This window comes from Monopterus albus, unplaced genomic scaffold, assembly GCF_001952655.1.
Source record: "Monopterus albus unplaced genomic scaffold, M_albus_1.0 scaffold1.1, whole genome shotgun sequence".
NCBI lineage: Eukaryota > Metazoa > Chordata > Actinopteri > Synbranchiformes > Synbranchidae > Monopterus > Monopterus albus.
Window position 1 is genome coordinate 1,945,226 of NW_018127881.1, and position 23,247 is coordinate 1,968,472.

The window sequence follows — 23,247 nt, forward strand, 5'->3', positions numbered from 1 at the left end:
GGTGGTTTGCAGTAGCTTCAGACCATTGAGGTGACTGGTGATGTTCTCGTCATTGGGGCACTGTTGTTGTTGTGGAGCCAGGCGCGGTGACGTCATTCGCAAGGTGAGACGGATGAAGTGGACCGGCGATGTACGTGGCAGCGCAGACTCTCATCTCACCTGCCAGGCTGGACTCCAGCTTCTCCTCCGCCATCTGTTTGTTGGCACTGTTCGCAGCAAGATTCACTCACATGGAAAAAAAATCCCCTTTTCACGCTCAGTCGAGCCCTCGCACACCGGGGATGTCGACCGTGTTTTCTCAGGTAACTAAACTGCTTCTCTTACTGGTTCCGATGTGCACATTTTCAGTGCTGGCATACAATTTGTTAAAACCAGTGAATTATTTCTGGATTAAATCACTGATGTTATCTTGGACCAGAGGTTGTGTGGATCAGTGGCAGATAACTCACCGAACTAGTTTTACGTGCTTTGTGCGTAATTTCTCCTCTAGCTTTGTATGTCTCTTCGCCGGTTGGGAAGCGTTTCTGGTTGCTGGGGTGTCGGGATCGGTTGCTATGGACCTTTTCTTTGCTTGCATGTGCAGCAACAAATATAGATGAAGGGCAAGAGTCTTCCTAGATTTCACTGCAGAAATATTAACAATGATGACTGTCAGCTCTCAAACTGTGGCCTAAGTGGAGTGTTGCATGACAGCTTCTCATAGCAATGAGTCAGTCAGTCAGAATGCTACAACAGTAATTAATGGTCAGTTTAGTTTTATTAGTGGGATGAGTAAATATATAGCTACAGTATGTATTAGTAAATGACACTGCAGTTGTAATTATTACTACATTAATTTGCTGGCAGGAAAATGACTCATGAGTAAAGGAAAACTGAAATTAAAAATATGAAAAATATGAAAGAAAGCAGAGGAGAGGCATGAAAGGAAATGATGCAACCAAGAATGAAAGACAAATAGGACAAAGTGCTCACAAAGTTTTGATGTGGATGCACCAACAAATGTGTCCCACTGAGCTAGAAAATTAAACTTTCAAAAAAGAGGGTGACAAATGGTGATAATGTATATATATATGTTATTTTAAAGTTATTTCAATTTTTGGTTTCACTGTAGGTATTGTGGTGAGTACCTGCTTAAATGAAACAAACAAGCATCAGTTTATTTTGGTGGGATGCTTTAACATATGCACCAGATCAGAAATGGAAATATTTAGCACACCATCAAAGTAAAAAATGTCTATAGAGCTTTGCATTGTTGACATATTTTGGTTATATCCCTTTCTCAGAGCATTTCTTCCTTTTACATACAGGTTGGTGACTTAAAGGATTTCATTAAAATTATTTTTTTACTGCTGCAGAACTATGGATTTAAAACTCCAATTTTTTTTCTGGTTGTGTACTTTGACAAGATCATATGGACAGTATTGTTGTTTTAGGTCATTTTTACCCGAAGAGCCAGGCCACATGGTGTGTGCCTCTAAGTCTAAACAGTAAGAGTACATGCAAAGTAGTTCACATAATCCACTCTTGTTCCATATGGCAGGAGAGGAGTAAGTATTCCATCTTATAGTAGCTTAAGCCCTGTAGCTGCTGCAAGAGACTTAACAGGATGACACACTGATTTTTGTTAACAAATAGAAAGAATATGGAATCAGACAAACATATAATTATGTCCAAGTTAAGGAAATGAAATATCTATTGTGTCCCTCTGATGTTTGCAGCTGCTGCCATTAGCAAGTGACAACAAAGGACAGACGGTGTGTGTGAAATGGGTAGGTGGAGGGGATGTGGTCAAGGAAGCTGCTGTTGATCTGTTCATTAGGACTGCTATGGTTACATGCAGCAGATCATCTTGCTGCTTTGTTGCCTGCTTTTCAGTTCATTGCCAATATGCAATATAATACTAAGGTTCTTAAACTGTCAAGTAAGATTGAAGATCAACAACAAAATGAATTGAATGATTGATGTAATGTACCTGAGTTCTTGGTGGCAGGGAAAGTTCAAGGCATTCATAGCCATGTGTCACAGTGTCTTTTTTGAGAGTACAAGCTGTTGCCATCAGACCAAAGGTGGTTATTATCAGTCTAAACTCATGAGACCTGCGTATCTTTCATACCAACCTTTGTTAGCTAAATCTGTATGTACTGTATGTGCAGGAGGCAGTTGACAGAACAGTATGCTGAGCAGTGGGAACCATTTTGAAAGTTTTTTTCTAAAACAGTCTCACTGGATAGTCATTTATTGATTTAGTTCCTTAAACGGAAGTTAAGAATCTATGCTTTGGGTGAAATCATGCCATAAGAACATTTTTGACCAAAAGAAAATATCAGTGATGCACAAATATGGGAAAACGTGTGAAATTATGCTGTTATGTAGATCTAGTTTCTTTTTAAACATTCATTTCCTTTTAGTGCTTTGCTCATGGATGCACTTTGAGTGATGCATCAGTACAGTATGTTTGTATGACCAGATGCTCCAAGCTTTCTTCAAGTCACTTGTGATTTGTGTTTTCAGAAAGGATTGAGCTACACCACCCAGAAGCATTAATGTGCCAAACTTTGCAGCCATAGATAATGACAAGTGGGAACACTCACGTCACCGTGAGCGTGACGCAGGACTTCCATCACTGCAGCACACTGCGGCCTGTGTGTATGTATAAATCACACGTGCATGGCTTGTTGTTTTCATCCCATAAAAATCTTTTGTGCTCATGACTGTTCACGACAGATTTGCATCTTGTGTTGTGGTCATCAGACTGAAAACAAACCTGCATCAGTTGCATCCAGTGAATGTTTGATGTCACCATGTGCATTGCAGAACATTTGTTCCTGTGCACTTGTGTGTCTGTACATGTTTGCTGCACATTCGCTGGCATGCAACCAAGTTTTTGATTATGTGTGGAGTTACTGGTGTTTGTGACGTGCAGCATTACTGTGGCTCTGTGTCACCATTCACTTGATGGTCTAACACCTTGATGTATCTGGCCTTGGCCTGGAGCCCTTTTTCTTTTTATCATCTCAGTTCTAATTTACCTTTTGAACATTGATCAGATGAACCTTAGTTTTTCCTTTTTTGGTTAATAGAATCAGCCAATAAATAAAGAGCTGCAAGAGGCAGCAGAGACCAATAATGCTGTTGTAATGAAAAGTGGCATTGGGGTTTTTGTCATATCCTTCTCCTTTCCTGTTACCACCTCTTATGTTCCTTTATCATCCTCTGTCATAATTCACCTCCTTTCCCCCTCTCCTTTATTCACATCTGCTCCACGTTCTGTTCTCCCTTCTCTATTCCCCCACTCCACAAAGGTGGACGAGCAGGGCACAAGTCTGATCCGGCTGTCACATGCCATCTGCAGGGTCATAAGGAGATATGCCATCACGTTCTCCACTTTCCTTTTTTCTCCAGCCATGACTGTGAGCTAAGGAGGATTGTCAGAGGAGGTGAGAAAGGGTTTAACTTACTAGGGATGATAGTCAGGGATGATTCAAGAGAAAGGAAAGAAACATTTTGACATTTTAAGGAAGGATGGGGCAAGAAGGGCTTTGGTTTACTATAAGAGAAAAGAGTGTGGTCTGACCTGTGGTTACAGGAGGGTGGATATGGTGGGATTACTGGGTTTAACCTGAAGGGAAATCAAGATGAGAGTGACTGAGAGCCATAACATGAGGGCTCTGGATGTCACTCTAGTCTAAAAGTGGAGAACAGAGAAATAACAAATAGTGTGAGCAGAGAGAACTGGCGAGGCAGGCAAACTCACCAAGAGGCAGCACCGTGGTCTCTCTAATCTGTGTTGATCTGGTTAGGGACGAACAGAGTCTAAGAAGTGGCTGAGCAAACTGCCAGAGAGCTGAGACACCAGCAGCATAAAGAGCAGACTATGGATCCCACTAAAGACCTTAAAGTGTACAACAGAGAGGGCCCTAATCTGATTTCAGACAGACCAGATGAAATGCCAGTTGGTTCTGTGTTTCGACTTCCTTCCTACAGGAACTCTGCAATTTCATATTATCAGTTTTATAGCATTGATTAGCTCACATATTTTCCTAAAAATACTGTATAGATTCTGTAGGATTTAAAGATTTCCTAATACTGCCATGGTACTGTTCTTTATACTGAGCTCCCAAGCTCTCTCTCACACAAAAACAAACTTAATGAATTTCATTATAATTTAATTTTGAGGTTGATTATGATGCCATAACAAACCCAGCATCTGTCTTAGTTTGATTCAGCGCCAAGTATCCTTTTATATAACGCTCAAATGTGTAGATGTCCAGGTAAAGAGCAGGACAGAGGACAGTAAGAGCCACTGACATTTTCCAGCAGGAGAGGGTGGCCCTATTATCTTGGGTATAAAGTGTCCTTTTCAAATAGAAAATCAAATATTTGTCCACACATCTTTGCTGTAGCTGTTGCCAAAAAAGGCAATGTTTTGCTTAAGGCAATTACTTAAAGACAATAAGACGAATTATTAAAAATCGCATTCAAACAGTAAAATTACAAGTGCAATTTGAAGTGGGTTGAATGATAATACATGCAAATTTAATATTAATAGCATGTAACAGACAACATTTAGCTGAGAGTCAAGTGGTCACAGCTGCAGCAAGACTCAGATGTTTTGGCCGTTGATTTCTATTTATCTATGCACAGCACCATGACCTAACTTTGTGTTTACCATGTTTTGGCTCTCAAGACAGATGCAGACTGGACCCAGGGATCTTTTTCATTTGGAAGGTTGACTTTATAAAACAAAGTCAGATCTGAAGTTTAGTCTTAAACCATTTCAAACCAGGTCATGCTGAAAAAAATAACTAAACACACACAGAGGATACAGCTTTCATTGTGTGTTGTTTATGCCCCATCAACAAAAGACCCTCTCTGTTTCTAGATCCAAAGTTCAAGAGCTGCTGATTCTTTTGTGCTGTCTTTAAAATGATCTGTTGACACCACTTAGCACAGCCAAGCTGAGTCCTCACTGCTAATCACTGGCATTCAACCATGTTGTAAATAAGTAACAGCAAACTGGATCATGACCTCAGTTACCAATGAAAACCATAAAGACTGAAGTCAAGTTAAAGAGGATGACACTGAGGACTGCTGTGCTCAGTAAATGAATGAGTGTGCATGATGCCATTAGAATAAAGGATGGTTTCCACTTGTCTTTGTCCCGACGGTGGAAAGGATGCAGCCCTAATGTAACTTAAGCCGTCCAGCCAGCAGGCCAGTCAGGCATGCAGCTGTTGTGTCCCCTGCCTAATCCATTCAGCTCCCAGCTCCTGCTCCATCCATCCAACCAGCCATTCAGACAGTCTCTTCCCTCTGCCTGTGTTTTAGGCCCGGTCAGCTATTCAATCTCCTAGCTCCTCTCCCTCCCCCGTTTCCCCCATGGAGACCTCCTTTCCTGCCCCAGGATAATGTAGTGACGTGCCTGCGAGTGCAGTGAGACTATCTGCGTTCTAATGTGTTTGTGTACTGAAGAGGTTACAAGGAAACAGCTTGCCAGGGGCAGGCAGCTGCTGTTTCCTACAGCTTGCAGCAGTTGCAGTAGGATGCCGTGGGGGAGAAGTGGCTCGGCGGCCCTGCTGCTGCTGTCGGGCAGAGCCATTGGGCGGGCCAAGGCCAGGTAGGACTGGACCGCTGCTGCTTCAGGGTCTGCTGGACCTGAGGCTCATGTATGGATTAAGTTTATATTAGACTAAATTGTGTTTTGGTCCTGGGTCAAGTTGTGAAAACAGTGATTCAATAGTCTAATGTAACTGAGATGTTTGAAGTGTTCCATAGAAAATTGTTATTATTAGTTAGTTGTTGTCCCTGTTGTGCGTTTTTGGTGCTTTTTTGCTTTTTGGACCTTTTTGGTGTGCTGTGATGTCGCTGTGTTTAGGATTTTTCATATCTTTTGACACTCAGGCATCACCTCCACACACTGTGATAGACCTTGAGAAGAAGCACTTTCTCAACACAGTATGAGCTAGCTGTTGAATTCCCTGAAGTAAGAGGCTTGCAGTGGAATTTGGCCACAAGGATTAAACACTGTGTTGCTTTCAACACAAGCTACTTTTTAAATGGATTACTGTATTCTTTGACCCAAGTCGTTGGGTGAGATTACTGTGTGTTATTTCCCACCAGCTGACATTAGGCAACAGTTTGACATTTATTCTAGTCTTCTCTCTGCGTAAATGTTTTCCTTTTTATTCGGTGTTAATAGGAGGTCCATTCAACAAGGAACAATTCCAGCACCTTGACATTTTCTGTAATACTTCTTTTAATTGTCTATTCATAAAGGTAGTATGGAACATTGTTTTGTGGCTGAGTTTTAAAATTTGCTGGCAAGGTGAAGACTATTATTATCAGGTTTAAAAACAGGGTCAGTGTTGCTTTTCCACTTGTTCTTGATGCAAAACAAGGAAGCCAGAGAAAAATAGGTTCAAAGCCTTCTATGTGCCTCTTTATAAGTTGTCCTCTGGGAGTATTCCATGGCGAGGCTGATGACATTTATAGTTTGAAGTTAGTTAAGGAGTTATGATTTCAGTAGTTAAGAGTCGGCTCAAGAGTCTGAAACCTTTATTCAAGATACATATTGAAATAAAAAGCAGCGTCATATACCATAACACACTGTAGCGGATGAGGTAACTTCCTTGTAAGCTGTACAACAGGTTTTAGTTGAAGTTCACTGGAAGTACATTTCCAAAACTGTTCCATTAAGTTTTTCTTTTAAGCACATACAATTAAGTCATGCATTAGCAGATGAAGAACGAGTTAAATGTGTGAGTGCGTTAAGCTAGTAGTTGTCACTAAACCAGTGGAATGATTTTCTCACTTTTCCCCCCTCACCTTATCAGTGTTTACATCTTTTCTCACTTTTCCCCCCCTCACCTTATCAGTGTTTACATCCTCAGCTGTAATGTGATTGACAAGAAAGAATGAGAATGTGCCGACGAGGCCGTGAATTGGTGAGGGGTTCGGGGGGATGGGGGCTACTGTGCTGCTCACAGTCAATGTTGACAGACCTGTCGCACTTGAGAAACTTGAGATACTGTTTGTTTCTTTAATTCTGCCTCACACTCATGCATCACCTCCCCACACAGCCACCTGACAGTTATATCAACATTTTAGTCATGCTCAGATGTTGTGAAAGGTACAGTAGGTGAACAGACAGCTGTCTTCTGCATATAAGGCATTATTTGATTTAGCACACCACGTCACTGGCCGTCACACCACAAGTATGTGTTAGCTGATTTGAGATTATCTCTTTGCAGTGCAGCTTAAGTAAAGAGTTTGAAAAAGAATACAACTTTTTCATCCTTTGATGTATTTGATTAACTTAATTCTGGACAGTAATCACAATGCAAAGAGGTGATAACATCCCTCATCTTTTCAACAAAGAATCCTTGATTAATCAGCTCAACTAGAGAGTAAAGTGTAACTTTCAAAGACCCATAAAGTGTCTGAGATATACATGTGAGTGGAAATTAAAGTTAGCCAGCTTTTACTAATGTGGACCACTCTGGAACAAGGGATATTATTGTTGTGTTTCAACCTAAGTGGTTTTAGTGTAGCATGTAATAGATTTCAGTTTCAGGCATGCAGGCAGGGCGTGTCACTGTAGAGTAGCGAGGGAGGGGACAGGTGTGAAAGATTTGTTTGAGGAGTTGTCACTCGCTCTTGCTTGTCAGCTTCATTCAGCTCACTAACACGTCTCAGTAAAGACGACTTCCTGTTACTGAACAGAACAAGTGGAGCAGTGAACAGATTTGCATTGCACTCACATGGTGTCCGAACACCAGGACTCGATAAAGTTAGGGTTTGTGCTGGACTATAATTCCTGGATTACTTTTGCATTGTGGATATGGGAGGCAGAGAGGAGGTAACGGTGACCAGGCCGGAGTCCAATATGCCATTTCCACGCACCAGGTTGAGCCGTTTTAAGCTCCATCCTGTTTTAAACACAGTGAGGGCCAGGTCCATGAAGTCACCTTCTCAAAAGAAAAAGGCCAGGTATGTGTGAAAAGACAGTAGCATTTTTGTGTTGTGATGTGAAGTTGTGTAGATGGCACTTTGTGTTACTAACCTACAGTGAACTGTGATGTTCTGGTGCGTGTACTTAATGCCATGCAGACTGTGTTTCCCAAATGTTTTTAGATGTTGACTCTTTTATTCCTTTTTTTTTTTACTAACATTTAAACTATATGACAATTATTTTTAACAGTTTGCAAACAAGCCTTCATTTGTGGGATAGAAAGAAGGTTTTTTGAGCTTAATGTCAAAATAAATTAGATGGTTTTTTTTAAGAAAAATAGTTTCATGTAATTAGAATTCTAAGCCGATGGGGCTACTGAGCAAGAGTCCACTGCTGTGAGTCAGCTGTCTGTAGACCACTGATTTATCAAGCTTCATGAATTAGATCCATGAGAGTGTCAGGTTGTGAGCACATGTAATGCCTCTGAACAGGTGTGTGTGAAGGGTACAGTAAGCCAGAGCAGCTTTTATTATGTCCACATGCCTTATTAGGAACCACTGCCACTCATTCCTCACAATACTGATTCTCATACCTAAGCTGAGATTATTATCTGATATTGAGTTCTGATTCTAGATACTATATTTTCTATTTCAACTTAAAATCTGTGTGGAACTATTGAGATATTTCTTCTCTATCTATGGTAGGAAACAATATGTCTGTAATTCCACATCACTTATTAACTTTAATTAAGATGGTCATGCAACAACATGCTGAAGCAGTTAGTCTACTGACAAGGTTTGTCAACAATAACTGAGATAACTAATCAACTGTTTAAGTCAAAGCATACATGACAAACACATTTTATAAAATTGGAAATAGAATATCTTTGAGTATTTGAAGACCTCCTCAGTGATCTGCAGCATATGAAGAGGCAACATTAGGCTCCAAGCATGATGAGCGTTTTTCTGCTATTTTCTCACATTTTACAAACTAAACATAATTAAATGATCAGAAAAATAGTCACCAGACCTGTCTTGTCTGCCAATACCTAACAACTTCACTGATGTCAGTACCGCCGCTGATCCAAATCCAGTCTGTGCATCTGTTTTTACAACTGTATTTAATGTCTGGTTTAGTTCACTAATTTCATGGGAGGATGTATTTTTGGAAAAAGCTCAAAAAACCACTCAAACATTTGTGTTTTATTTTTCCTGTGAAAGTAGTGATTGGACTGAATGGCTCTGTCACTTCACATTATATGTATACAGTATGTTGGAATGTACAGCGACCATACCGGTTTAGAAAAGGGTAAAGTAATATGATCCATTTTATTTATAGTGTATATGTTTTATGACATTCTAGCAGAATTGCATATTGGATTACACTCTGATTTTGTTCACCCAGCTGTTGACAGTTGCTACATTATTGAGTGACATTCACTGGCATTGTTTGTTGCTTTATATTGCATCAATTTGTTTGCATATGATGGTCTAGTGCAGTATGTGACCAAACATAGAAATCAGGCTCTATTTATCGTAATTTTATGGCTGTTACATGCTTACACAAGAATCTCTTACTGAATTAAATAAAATTCACAGTCCCTTGCATGAAAGCCACCCCATCACCCCTACCCCTTTGACTCCACTCTGACACCCCACAAAACTGGTTTCACACACCAAAACGCTGGTCTGGAAAAAACCTGATCTGAACTGGCTTCAACTGACTCGCAGTCGATGTATGTAGATCATCTTGATAAGATCATAGAATTACAGCTGAAAGTATGACGGGTATTTTTGGCTCAGACAACTATGATTCGTTCATGCTCGCATCAGAAGCCATCTGGCATTCCTAACTCGGACTAGTATGGTTTGGTATGTCTCTTGAGATATGCTGACTACAAGAATGTGACTGAACCGCACACTGATGGAATGAGTCACTGACCTCTTCCTCTGTCTGTGATCACCAGTTCACATTTTAGTCCTTGAAGGTGCAAATCTGTCAACTAGCTGAGTGTGGCCCATTGTTCTTAGAGAACAGTATCCTCTGTTGTTGTGTCCTACATCACTTGTGCTCAGGAAACTGAAAGCAGAGTTAGATTATTTATTTTTCTGTACTCGGAAGTAGTTTGTTGCATGTTTAACCTTACATTGCTAGTGTGTTAGATTCATTTATCTGTTTCAGTTGATAGGGGGGCGTAACCCCCAGGAAAAAGAACTTCACATTTTTATAGTGACATCTAGTGGCTTGACAGGGTACATTGCCTCTAGGTCACATTTTGCAGGAACAATAGAGACACCCCTTTGTGTCCGCTCTTGCCGGCTCTCCCCTTACTCTGGCCCTCCCTCCATTCAGCTCCATTTGTCTCTTCATCTCTCTGAGCTTCCCTGACTGATTCATCCTCCCGGCATCACCTCAGTCTTCACTATTCGTCCTGTATTTGTATGTGTCTTTGTATTTCTGCTCATTTGTTTGCATGCATGCGTGTGATTTCTTTACGTGTGTGTATATCTGCACCAGAGATCCCAGCCCCACCGAGATGAGCGTGGAGCCCTGGGCCAGTCCGAAGGACCAGGCAGCTGCTGAACGCCCACACAGCCCAGACACACCACCCTCCCAGGATCAGGAGCAGCACCCCGACAAACTCTGTCTGGACTCATTCTGGAGTGAGGTGGAGACCATCCAACAGGGGAGTGGCTACACAGACCTCGAGTGCAGCAGGGGAGAGTCAAGACAGTCAGAAGGTAAATACTGCAAATCCTGGGCTGGTAGATTAAGAATGGATAAAAAGAGCTTGTTAAGAAATCAATGTGAGATATATATATATGTATATATATTTATATATTGTGATAGAATTACAAACCTTTAATATTCAACACAGCTGCTACTGAAACTCTCCATGAAATGATACATTTGCCATGGAAACATACCAGGTCTCCCTCATGCAGCAAAGTAGCTATCACCATGACAACAATATCAAACACTGCGGCCTGCACTGTTTTATATGCACACGCCAAATAGCCATTCATGAATGACTTGATGAAAATGCTCTTTTATTATGTCTGTTCAAAAGATCTGATTGTGTTATTCTGCCCTTAACAGATTCTTTTGATGTAACAGAGACAGTTTTAGATTCATCTTTCACTAATGAGTAAATCCTCTGAAGTCTGGATTTAGATGTGTGTTTGTGTGTAATCATGCCTCCTTATTCTGAGCAGCTATAGTGGTGATATCACACCTGGAGTAGGGAGGCTGTTTGTCTATAAAATTATGTCTCACTTGCCCTCACAACCATAGTTTTCATTCCTTTACATACATTTTTCACTGAATGGTAGACAAATGTGTGCTCTTCCTGACATTGTAACTATTGAGGCAAACAGATCCACAGAAGATACACAGGTGGAGCTGCAGGTGGTCATGCTATGGCTGATCAGTGTATTTAACAAGCATTTCTAACTCTGAAACATCTTTGCCTAGGTAAATGAAAAAAGTCACACCTACTACTGACTTCTGTAATTCTTGTTTTCATAGTCAGTTGTTTTTGGTTGGACAGCACTACAGATGTTTCCTAGCAACCGGTTTACATTGCATTGCATGTACACATGGTATGTTTGGATTCTTCCATGCGTGTCATCTGTGTGTGTCTCAGATAGTGAACAGGATGAGCAGTGGTTGGCTGATGCTGGGTTGTCAACTCTCATCAGCGACGATAGCGAGGATGTAGACGTGTTTCTGCTGTCCACTCTGACGCGGACCCAGGCTGCGACCGTCCAGCGTCGACTGGATTCCTATACACTGTCCCTACGTAAAAGGAACAAGCCAGCACCCCGCGACGTTCGTGACATCTTCAACTCCCCCATCACTCAGGTTGGCACTTTGAAATACAAACCTTTACACTGTAAATTGATGTAGTTCTAAATGTAACTGTTGTTTGGAATGTAAAGTAATATACATGCATATATGTACACCCATCAGGTATAACATTATGACCTCCTGCTTAATACTGTACATAGGAGTCAGTGTGTCAGTTGGTTGGCTCTCATGTCATTCTGCAGCTCACTGTGCATCTTCTGTGAATCCATTTGCTTCCACAGTTCTACTGTCAGGAAGATCACAGACATGTCTACAATTCATTGAAAAACTTATGTAAAAGGAGTGAAAACTGTGCCTGTTTAATACTGTACAAAGGAGTCAGTGTGTCAGTTGGTTGGCTCTCATGTCATTCTGCAGCTCACTGTGCATCTTCTGTGAAGAATCCATTTGCTTCCACAGTTCTACTGTCAGGAAGATCACAGACATGTCTACAATTCATTGAAAAACTTATGTAAAAGGAGTGAAAACTGTGGTTATGAGGACGAGTTAGAGATCATTTTTAAACAAATTCAACAGCCTCCCCACTCTAGGTGTGATATCACCACTATAGCTGCTGAATGTTTCTCTTCATAGAGACCAATGTACAGTGTTTCTCATTTTCAACCATTTCACAAAAATTCAAACAAAATTGGAAAAGGATGAGTGAAATTTATAAGTTTAGTCTACAGTAGCTCAACCTCATCATCAGTATTTACCTACAGTAGGTCAACCTCATCATCAGTCAGCCTTGGGCGTCCATGACCCTGTCTCCAGTTCACCGTCTGTCCTTTCTTAGACACTGTTGTTAGGTACTAACCACCACAGACCAGGAAGACCCACCAAGACCTGCAGTGTGGGAGATGCTCTGATCTAATCATCTAGCCATCATAATCTGGCCCTTGTCAGAGTCACTCAGATCCTTACATCTGACTGTTTTATCTACTTTCAACACATCTGCTTCAATGACCTAAAGTTCACTTCCTGCTTAATAAACCCCACACACTGACAGGTGCCATTATACTAAGATAATCAATGCAACTCACTTCACCCGTCACTGGTCATAATGTTATGGCTATATGTATCTTGTATCTGTAGATTTTATGTACCCAGATGTTTCGTTTTCCATATGTATCTTGTATCCGTAGTTTTTATGTACCCAGATGTTTCGTTTTCCTTTATACACACAAATTAATTATTGCCCGTGTTTCCAGTCTCAGGGTTACTGTTGTGCTGTTTACAAGTTTACAGCAACATGAAGCCTGTGTCACAGTTGTATGCAGTAAAATATATAATACCCATTTCCCAGGTGGCTGTCAGGACTCAGTGAGGGACTTCCTATTGTGTATTGTGCTGTCTTGATACATGCATTGGAGCTGTGACAATAAAAGAAACTCACATATAAAGGTCGATCTTTGTCCTCCCTGTCTGTCTGAGATGCCCTCACAGGGGAATGCAGACACTGTTCCTCTGATTCTTATCACCAGAAACGGTCTTTGTATCAATGTCCATCTGCTCAGTGGACAAAATAAAACACTACTTGCGTTACCGATTGTGGAGAAAATATTTACAGAGCTGATATTTTTAACTAAAATTTCTGCTTACAGAAAGTGTTGTGATGTGTAAATGTTCTGTCTCACCAGACCCTTTTGCCTGAGTCTCAACATAGTGAAGACCTCGCCCAAAACAGCATGGCATCGGTTACCAAAACACCGCTATCAGGTAAGAGCTACACAGTTTAACATGCAATGTAAAATTAGGCCAAACTTAAAACTGCCAGGTAACAAAAGGGAAGTACAAGTAAGTGAAAGTTTGCTCAAAGCCACTTTAAAAATGTAAAAATCAAGCAGTTATTTTAATAATATAACTGAGTCAAAACAGTACTTTAGGCTATAACCAACCCTGCTAGGTTTAATCAAATACGAAAGCATTGTCTTGTCATATTTGAAGTCAGGTGAGCAGCAGATTTGTCAGGACCTGATTGTTTGTCTGGATTTGTCTTCTACTTGGTTCAGACTAATCCCCATGTACCTCCTTGTCTCTACATGCTGCCACTAGAGAAAGTCCATGAGGTCATTTGCCAAATTTCAGTTTTTTGTAATAACATTAATGCTTTAGTATGTAGAAAAACTGGAGAACAGTTCTTACAAAACGTTCATCATGCACCTGCTTTTGTGAATCACTCGTTGACATCATAAGAGTGAAAACTGGAGATGTGAACATATGAACATCTTGGACAGTGTTTTTAGATACAAAAATAATATCAAAAGGGAGTGTGATGCAATTCTGGATCCACCTTTGCCACAATATATAGTGGCATCTGTAATATTATTATTTTATTTATATGAACAGTTCAGAGTATTGACTGCTAAACATTTAAACGTTCCACAACAGATACTTCTGCCAAATAAATAAATTCTGTTTATTTGTTTGGTTTTTTTGTGTGTCTCTACAATGCGCTAATTGGTATTTGCACATGTGTCTCTGTCTCCCGCTTATCTGTGATATCAGAGCACCAACGATGTGCTCCAAAAGAGGAATTCTTCATCACTGATGTGGCTTACTGCGAACAGGCTGTCCTCTTCCTCAAACAGACCAAACTGTCACAGAACAACAGCCAAAGGAGGAAAGAGGATGCGACCTTGCCTGTAAGCTCCCAAACACTTTCCCCCTATCAGTTTCCAGGGTGACCGTTGATCCTGCTGCCTTCTGGGAAACTGTGGAAGTTCGGGTCCATGACTTTTGCCTAAATTGTAGTTGTTATTGTAATTAGGCTTGGTAGTATTAAAACCTTCCTGCTGTGAGGCAACAATGCCATAACAGGGTTAAGCAGAATAAAGGAATGAGGGAATTACCTCCAAACAAAAGGAGAGTTGTTGTGTCACAGAGTCCAGTAGATTTGTTTTTTTTTATTTCAGGCTAAATACATTCCTTCAGCAAAAAGGGAGGAATTAGTTGGCTAATTATAAATGCACTGATGCCATTACCACATTTACATGAAGACACTTCATGGGAATGACATAAACAATGAATGTATAATATCACAGTATCCATTTTCCTCTTCCTTTAACTTTTACTTGTGTTGAATGTTTTTTGTCTTCCTCTTCATATCCTCCGTCCACCTCTCGACTCCAATCCCCTCTTTTCATTTTTGTCCCCCTGTGCTCTCTCCTCCTCAGCGGGTGATCCACACCAAGTGCCGTTTAGGAGTCACTCGTATCCAGGATCTCTCCCACACTGACATGAAGAAGGTGCGTCAGTTGGCTCTCATCGATATGACGGCGCTGTGTGACCTCTTAGAGCTTGAAGTCAAAAGGCACAAAACCACCAAGAGAAAAATCCCAGGTAAGGCCCCAGTCGGTGGTATGTACACACATGAAAGACAAACTTACATTCCTGTATGTGGAAATGGGTACACTGTAGACAACTGCTATCTTTTTTTTAGACGACAACATTTTATCTATGTGCAGTGATTTACTTTTAGGCTGTTTTCATTATTTGAGATCAAATCAAAGCAAAACAATGACTCAAACTTGCACTTCACTGACTGTAGCAGTGGTTCTGATTTCTTCTGCATTTTCCTCCTGTTTCCCTGCAGTCTGGACGATTAACAAGTCTAAATATTCTACATAGCACCTCTTTCTCCACATAAAATAGCACTGACAGACTAAACTTTGGTAAAATTTTCTTTACTCATACACCGAGTCACAAATACTAATTGCAGTTTTGTGGTTAGCATCCACAGTGTGACACTGCACTTGCTGTATGTTTGTATGCTCACCGACACACAATTGCACTAGCAGTGACATGGCCGTATTAGTGTAGGTGCAGAAAAATGTCTCCTTGAGGCTGTTTTGGCTAAATGGTCTTAAATGGTCTTATACTTGTATAGCACCTTTCTACGCTTTTACAGCACACTCAAAGCACTTTCACATTATTCGGCCATTCACCCATTTGCACTCCCAAGCACTCACGCATTCACACACCGGTGACATCACCGGGAGCAACTGGGGGTTCAGTGTCTTGCTCAAGGACACCTCAACAAGCCGGTTAGAAAACGACCCACTCTACCTCCTGAGCCACAGCCGCCCCAAATGTTGACATAAAGCAGAGAAAGGTGGGCAACTAAGTGACACTTTGGTTTCACAGAGAGCACGCTGTTTGGGGTGCCACTGTCCACACTGCTGGAGAACGATCAGAAAAGGAAGCCCAACATCTCAACCCCTCTCTTCCTGCAGGCGGTGAGAACCCAAAATAGATCTGTCTTATACTGTATGTCCTCAGAAGACTTTTTTTTGCTTAACTTACAATTAATAAATGAAGTGCACAAAGTAGTTGCAGTAATACAAAACCTGTGTACAAGGTTAGTTTTGCATGGAGTGCTTAGTGTCCACAAAACAGTTTATTTTAAAGTGTATGCTATTAACCCCTGGTGTGACACAAGATGACTGTTTGCAGCTTTGTGATTATATTTTCCTTAGTATGTAGTCGGCACATTTTGTTGAATCCATAAACCGCATCTTCAGATAGAGCTCATACTGTAACAGTCTGAGTGTGGCTGTGAAATGCTTCAACCACACCCTTTATGTAGCAGCAGTTACTGTGAATAACCAGCAGAGGTGAGCAAGACATTCTTATCTACCCCTGCTTAACTATCTGCTAATGTCTCTCTCCCTCTCTTTCTCTGCGCAGTTGTTGTCATTTTTGGAGAAGAAAGGGGTCGACTCAGAGGGGATCCTGCGGGTTCCAGGTTCTCAGTCCAGAATCAAGGTACAAAATCTGGATCTATGCTCATTTCTGTCACACAACGCTCACTCTACTCCAAATTATTTAATCACAGAAACTGTCCCTTTTTGTGCCTGATGCCTAAAACCAAGAAAATAAAAATGATTCATGAGTTAAATGGTAACCATGTGACACTGTCGAATACTTGAAGAGTGAAGAGAAAAATCAGCCAGAGTACTGACTTTTTAACTACAGATGACATTTAGAAAAGCAAGTTTCAGTGAGACAATTTTTTTTTTCACTTGCTGCTGCCAGATAGTCTAATATTGACCACATGTACAGCTAATGGTGAATCGTTTAAATCTAAACTGCCAGAAGAGGGCGCCAGTCAGCTCTGAGGGAGCAAACCAGATGACTGATCCACTAGGTCCACTGCATTTTGTACTTTTAGTTGTCCATTAAATATTTTATTAAATAAATCATACTTCCCTCAGCATATTCAGCCATTTTGTCCTTTTTGGCAGAGCTCAACATGATTTCTCTCAGGTTTTAGACAGAAATAGATGCAGGAATGAATGGGAGTCCGTGGGCCAAACTTAAAGTTCGAAAAAGCCTGATCAAGAATGAAATTTCAATGAATGTTTTGTATATGAGAAACCGTAGATGCCCCTGATTCATCCGTCACAACTTATCTTCAAAATGAGACACAATTCACGCACTTCTTTGTGTGACGGACATTGTTAGACCACTAATAACACCACATAGTGTAAAGTAATTGATGGAGCCATTTCTAATACATGGGAGCCAGGTGTCGACTGTGGTTGTGCTGTTCTGAAAACATTACTGTCTGTCTGCAGCTGCTGCAGCAGAGCTTGGAGACCAACTTCTACTCAGGGCAGGTCAGCTGGGATGAAGTGAGTCCAAATGATGCTGCTGCACTGCTGAAGAAATTCATCAGGGAACTTCCCGCTCCTCTGCTCACTGCTGAGTATCTCAACACCTTCAGCGCTGTCAGAGGTCGGTGAACACTACTTGACAATTCTTGTTGGATTTACTTTCAGCTTTTAGCAGATGTGATGAAGACCAGGAGCTGTAGCTCCAGTCTCCAAAAGGCTATTAGACCCCATGTTGTTGTTATATAATCCAACGTGCAGCTTCGTAATTCTCGTTTGTTCTAAAATATAGTGTAAGCACTGAAACAGGCAGTTGCTTGTTTGTTTGTTGGATTGTTCATAGCTTAACTCAAGAAATAATGAATGGATTTGGATGAAATTTTTGGAGAGGTAGGTTATACCACAACAGAACAATCCATTGGTGCTGATCCAGCTCATCAACCAGATCCAGGAATTTTTTAAAATGATTCTTCACCAGTGTAGGACACGGGTCAGTATTTTTGTTTCTCCATACTCCAAAACTCCATACTTAATGCCTACAATGTTTGGGCAAAATTTGCACAATAGCATCCACATGAGATCGACGACACATCAAAGTCTGATCTGGATCCAAGTAACATTCTGGATGTGGTGATCCAGAATGTTCAAGTTCATCGGGCTCACAGAAGACTCGCTACTGTGAGGCAACAAATAATGCTACACACTTGTAACTAAGATAAAATTCTTTCTGAAACTCTGCTGATACAGTAGGCTGTCAAAAGATCTGATGTATCTTCAAAAGTTACTGAGCTGCTGCCTACTTTTCCGGACAGCTCACCGGGGTTCATAAATTAATTACCCAAGTCTTTTGACCATGATCACAGCACGGTGTGATGCTTATCTTTTCTGCTCAAACTGCGGAATCAAGATTAAGATGAACAAGTTGTTAGCCTTTTAAAAAGTGTCCCTGCACTGCCACAAATATATGCACCCTGACAGAACAGAATAAAGAATCAGCTATTTTCATATTAGATTCACCTTAATAAAACTTGGATTGATATTAATGTAATCTGAAGCATCGCTCGCTGATGTATAATTTGTGAGGAGACTCAGTGCAAAGTGATAAATGACGTGTGACCACAGAGACATAAGCTAACAAACCTAATGACCACCTGTCACAGTGCCATTAATCTTTAGACATCCCATTATTCTTAGCCAAACAGAGGAAATGAAGACTGTGTGTGTATGTGTCCGACCTGCCTTACCTTTGCTTCCTCCTCCTTCAGACATCACAGACCTGAAGCAGAAGCTCCACATGTTGAACCTGCTCATCCTACTGCTGCCTGAGCCCAATAGGAACACACTTAAGGTACAGACCAAGCCACTTTCCTCTAGCACAACAAAAGAAATGTGGTTCACATAGCTTGAAAGGGTTAAACTGGGTTTTGAACAACTACAGCAACGAAAACTGTATTTAGTATTGTTCACCAAACCCAACATGGTCGTCTTAGTGTTGTCAGAAACATATCCAGAATGACATTTTAAAAACATGACCGACCAAAACACTGTTTTATAACATGGCTATACTGTACTGCTTTTAATCCACATTCAAACATTCTGCTCTGTTATATAATGACTTGAATTAACCATGACTCACTTTCACTGGCACAAGTGTGTCAGTAAAATTCAGCTCTGCTTATAACAACCACAAGCATAAAACCCACCTGAACTAATTACTTTGACTCCAGTGGAGGCAGCTGAAACTTACTGTGCATTAACAGACTTCTCTGTAGAGGTGTTACGGATGAGTCAGTATAAGTGGGCTCCTTCTCTTTTGAAAGACATTTACACATTGCTCAGTTAAAAATACCAGTGTGTCTTTTAACTCTACAGAAACTAGTGCTCCACAATACGCTGTTTGATTTAAAAAAAATAAAAAGGTTTCTAAAGCAACTGAAATGTCTTCAGTATTGTGCATTTGTGTGAATGTCTCCATGTGCATGTCCCTCAGGCCCTCCTTGAGTTCCTCAGTAAGGTGGTCTCCAGGGAGAGGAGGAACAGGATGAACCTGTGGGCTGTAGCGACCATCATGGCTCCCAACCTCTTCCTCCATAAGGCTGTCCCCAGCAGACTCACTGAGGGGGCTGAGAAAGGACAAGCGGAGAAGGCAGCCGACGTCATGAGGCTCCTCATCCGATACCAGGACCTGCTCTGGACGGTAGGTGACGTGAGTGGTCGGACAACAAGGGGACTGTTGGGTTAACAAAATCCTGTAGTTCAGTTATTTAGAAGGCAGATACTTTTCTACATGTACTCATAGCCATTTTCCCCCATAATGTCTTTAAAAATGTTTGTTAGAAGTAAAGTAATTAAGCAACACTTATCACAAATTGAGCTTGAATTCTTAAAGCTACAGTATGTAACTTAAGATGGCATGAGCATGAAACTTCAAATTATTCCGCTCTGCTCCGCCCAGCACTCCCTCTCCCTGTACAATCTGCTACACTCGGCCACGTTCTGTCCAGCTCTACAGATATCTCTCATTATGAAATTACAACCTAAGAAAATTTGTCAAACTGTAACCACGTTATAAACATGCTTCTTGGAATGAAGATTTAACTGTAACTAATGCTGCTTAATTTCTTTTTTTTTTTTCCATCAGGTCCCTAATTTCCTCATGAGCCAGGTGCGTAAGCTCAATGAGAACAGTAACCGGCGTTACCAGTTCTACGATCGTCACATCAAGAACCTGCTTAAGAAGATCCACACAGACAGTCGGGAAAAGCCTGATAAAAACACCTCAGAGGTGAGTAGGGTTTAATGTTGCACTGTACAAACTATCTGATATTCAAACCAATAAAAGATATAATATTGAGAATCACAGCCATGAATTATTACAGTAAATCTATATTCTTGTAGCAACTTTGTCTTATCTTGATATATCCATCAAAAGCAAATACTGGACAGTAATACTTTCACACATCATTAAAAAGTTAGACTTACTGTAACCTTCAAAACATGCTAAATGAACTGAACCTCAAAAAATGGATTGAATTTACCTTTAGCTGACAGTATAACTATGTAAGCTGCATACTTCCATGTTGTTATTAAAATTTAACAAGTTGTATGGTTGGGAGATGTCACCGTTTCACTTCTGTTCCTTCCTGTTCTGTTCCTGTCCTGCAGCCATGCCGTACCGTTAAGATCGAGGTCAGGGATCTGACGAGTGACACTATGGAGTTCCAGCTCAACATCAGTTCACGAGTGTCAGACCTGCTTGCAGAGTTTCACCGGCAGTTCCTCCGTAGCCCTGATAATGGAAAAGGCAAAATGCGAAGGTACAGTACCGCACAAACTTAAACTGACCACAGGCTAACCTCTGCTTTCCACTTTTTAGTTAGTCAGGAATTTTTTGTATTAAGTGCAGGTATTCATAAATGTACAAACTCTTCTGGTTTCCAGTAGGTTCATCACAGTAAAGCACCCATAAGATACCACATCTTTAATATAACATGAAAGCCTATCCCTCAAAACTTGTGATTGTGTCAAGGTCTCTAGCTGTATGCTACATGAAATAAGTCTGCTCAGATTTGTAAAACACTAATGACTGTATAATGGCTGCTACATAATCTGTGTAGCAGTTAAGTGAAAACATTTTTTCACTGTTGTCACCTGATGAATATTTCTTCTAAAAATGAAACCTTATGAGTGTGAGACAGTGTCCTTCCCTATGGAAAAACCAAACATGATACATAAGTGTTACGTCTCTCAACAGAAATGGCTCGGTGGTGTATCCAGACTATGCCCTCTATGAAGTGGGAGGTAATATCGGTAAGTCAAAGTGGCTGCACCGTTTTTTTCTGATAAGAGCACCGCTGGCATTTGCACGTCTTTGCGTCCATTGAGCTTATGAGGGTAACAAGGTCTTATGTAATGAACTGTGCAAGGGTCAAAGAGGCACGAGCTGTGCATCTGCAGTGATCAGAGCAGACAAATGCTTATTACACATGTCTGCTCTCACAGGAGAGCTGACACTGTAGACAGTAAGAAACTGTCACTCAGTTCAACTTTGTGATGGACATTTTGACTTGATGCTTTTTTGATACCAGCATATGTCTTCAGTTGGTACTGAAGCTGAAACAGTTAGTCAGTTAACCAAATATCTGTTTCGCAGAAAAATAATTATAATAGCTATAATTAAAATCACTATTGTTATAATTAAAAGCCGTGAATATTTGCTGCCTTCCTCAGTCTTATGTACTGTAGGTTTTCAGATGTCGGCGTTGACTGGGAAACTTTTTAACAAATTTTTTATACTTCATAGTCAAACAGTTGATAAATTAAGATAATCAGCAGAATAATCTAATGAAATGGTCAGCAACAAACAGTTCCAACAACTAGAGCTTGTTTGTGTGTTTTCTGCAGGTGAACACTGTCTGGACCTTGAAACACATCTTCTGGATTTGTACAACAGTAACCCTGGAGGAGAGTGGGTCATCAAGATGAAACCCAATGCCAGCAGAGGCCTGTGATACATAGGCTGTGGATAGGCTGAAGGATGGACAGATCGGGGAACAGGTTGCTAAAGATGAGGACGGCAGTGCCAGAAAAAAAAAAAAAAAACGCAATCAAAGCCGTGCAGCCTCCTCTCTACTTCTGTTCTGTTCAACCTTTGAGCAACAAGGGAGAAGGAGACAGATGGAGGAAGCAGAAACATGAAGAATCTGCCAAGAGCACAGTCTAAAAACTGTCTGTGATCAGATGAACATGCATTGCCCTCTTTCTCTATCTCTCTCTCTTGCTGCTGATGTGACTCATTAGTTCTGACAGAGAACCTGCTGCACAGAAAAAAGGAGCGTGTGAGTGAAAGTGGATAGGTGGTTTGGTTTGCCATCTTCCCTCAAGCATCTCCAACTATGAGCAAGCAGATGGGGATGCAGAGTACCTCTGGCTATAGCGAGCCAAAGTCTCATGACAGTGTTTTTGTTGTGGACTGAGAGTCTTTTGTAAAAATCTAAAACATAAACACAGGGTTTTCTGTCCGTACTCTTTGCTAAACTGATTTCTGATTCTGCATTTGGCAGTAAATTTGTTTTATACAAGAGAAAACAACATTCATTTTGACAGTGAAGTGTAGTTCTTGACCTTTCAAACTGCAACTCCAGTGACTGAGCCATAGGTGTTAAGATAGCAATGATACTGTGGATTCATGGGAGCTGTAGTTAGTGAATGCTAACACATAATTTCAACAGCAAACATTCTCAATGCTTCCACATTGACTCGGTATTACTAAAAACACAGAACAGGAAATGGCATTTACATAAACTGCTGTACGTAGGTTTTATTAGACATTTTACATTCCTTATCCTCTCTCACTGCCCATTCTTTCTCTGCTGCTTGTAATATTTCACCACGGTTTATAACGCACAAATACAAACATGCAGTATTTCCTGAATGAGAGATTAGGCTCACCCCCTCTCTCAAAGCGGCTGGACACTGGAGAGCCTCAAAGAGAAGAAGGTTGGTCAGATCATAACCGGAGGTGAATACGTCTTAGCCTGTTCCACACAGAAATGAATGGGAAGGAGAAAAGTCAGTTTTCTTAGGTTTCCCTAATCCCCTACCTCAAGTTTTCTCTTTTACAGAATTGGCTTATTGGAGATATTAAACTGTTTAATGTCTAACATGGACAGAAAACCCTTGTATCACGCTTTGTATAAAATACCAATAATAAAAACAAAAAATACAGTGAAAACTGAAAGCTTGTAGAACATAAACTAACCTGGACATGGAGTGAGACGGCAATAACTGACTGATCAATTAATCAACTGACTGATCCTTATTACTTGCTCT

The 23,247-nt window shown here is 40.8% G+C and overlaps 1 protein-coding gene across 6 annotated transcripts; it reads left to right on the top strand.

Annotated features, from left to right (window-relative positions):
• The first annotated feature begins 6 nt into the window (after positions 1-6).
• arhgap40 (Rho GTPase activating protein 40) lies at positions 7-22,948 on the top strand. Of its 6 annotated transcripts, XM_020611741.1 has the most exons (18): positions 9-302; positions 1,719-1,769; positions 2,512-2,646; positions 3,303-3,437; positions 10,469-10,692; positions 11,598-11,815; positions 13,441-13,519; positions 14,309-14,445; positions 14,977-15,142; positions 15,947-16,038; positions 16,490-16,567; positions 17,380-17,539; positions 18,681-18,763; positions 19,406-19,612; positions 20,057-20,200; positions 20,581-20,732; positions 21,170-21,225; positions 21,820-22,948. In XM_020611741.1, exons 5-18 carry the CDS (start codon positions 10,488-10,490, stop codon positions 21,924-21,926), a joined length of 1,884 nt encoding a protein of 627 aa, XP_020467397.1. In that variant the 5' UTR covers positions 9-302; positions 1,719-1,769; positions 2,512-2,646; positions 3,303-3,437; positions 10,469-10,487; the 3' UTR covers positions 21,927-22,948. The 6 variants fall into 6 exon arrangements, with proteins under 6 accessions (XP_020467314.1, XP_020467484.1, XP_020467397.1 ...); XM_020611569.1 differs by lacking the exon at positions 1,719-1,769; XM_020611658.1 differs by lacking the exons at positions 1,719-1,769; positions 3,303-3,437 and having other exon boundaries at positions 7-302.
• Positions 22,949-23,247: the final 299 nt, after the last annotated feature.

Excerpts from the sequence above, each read along its gene's own strand:
- arhgap40 (XM_020611495.1), top strand. The coding sequence starts at position 7,841 with ATGGGAGGCAGAGAGGAGGTAACGGTGACCAGGCCGGAGTCCAATATG. Across the intron at positions 14,446-14,976 it reads AAGAGGATGCGACCTTGCCT|CGGGTGATCCACACCAAGTG; the intron begins GTAAGCTCCCAA and ends TCTCCTCCTCAG. Across the intron at positions 18,764-19,405 it reads CCAATAGGAACACACTTAAG|GCCCTCCTTGAGTTCCTCAG; the intron begins GTACAGACCAAG and ends CATGTCCCTCAG.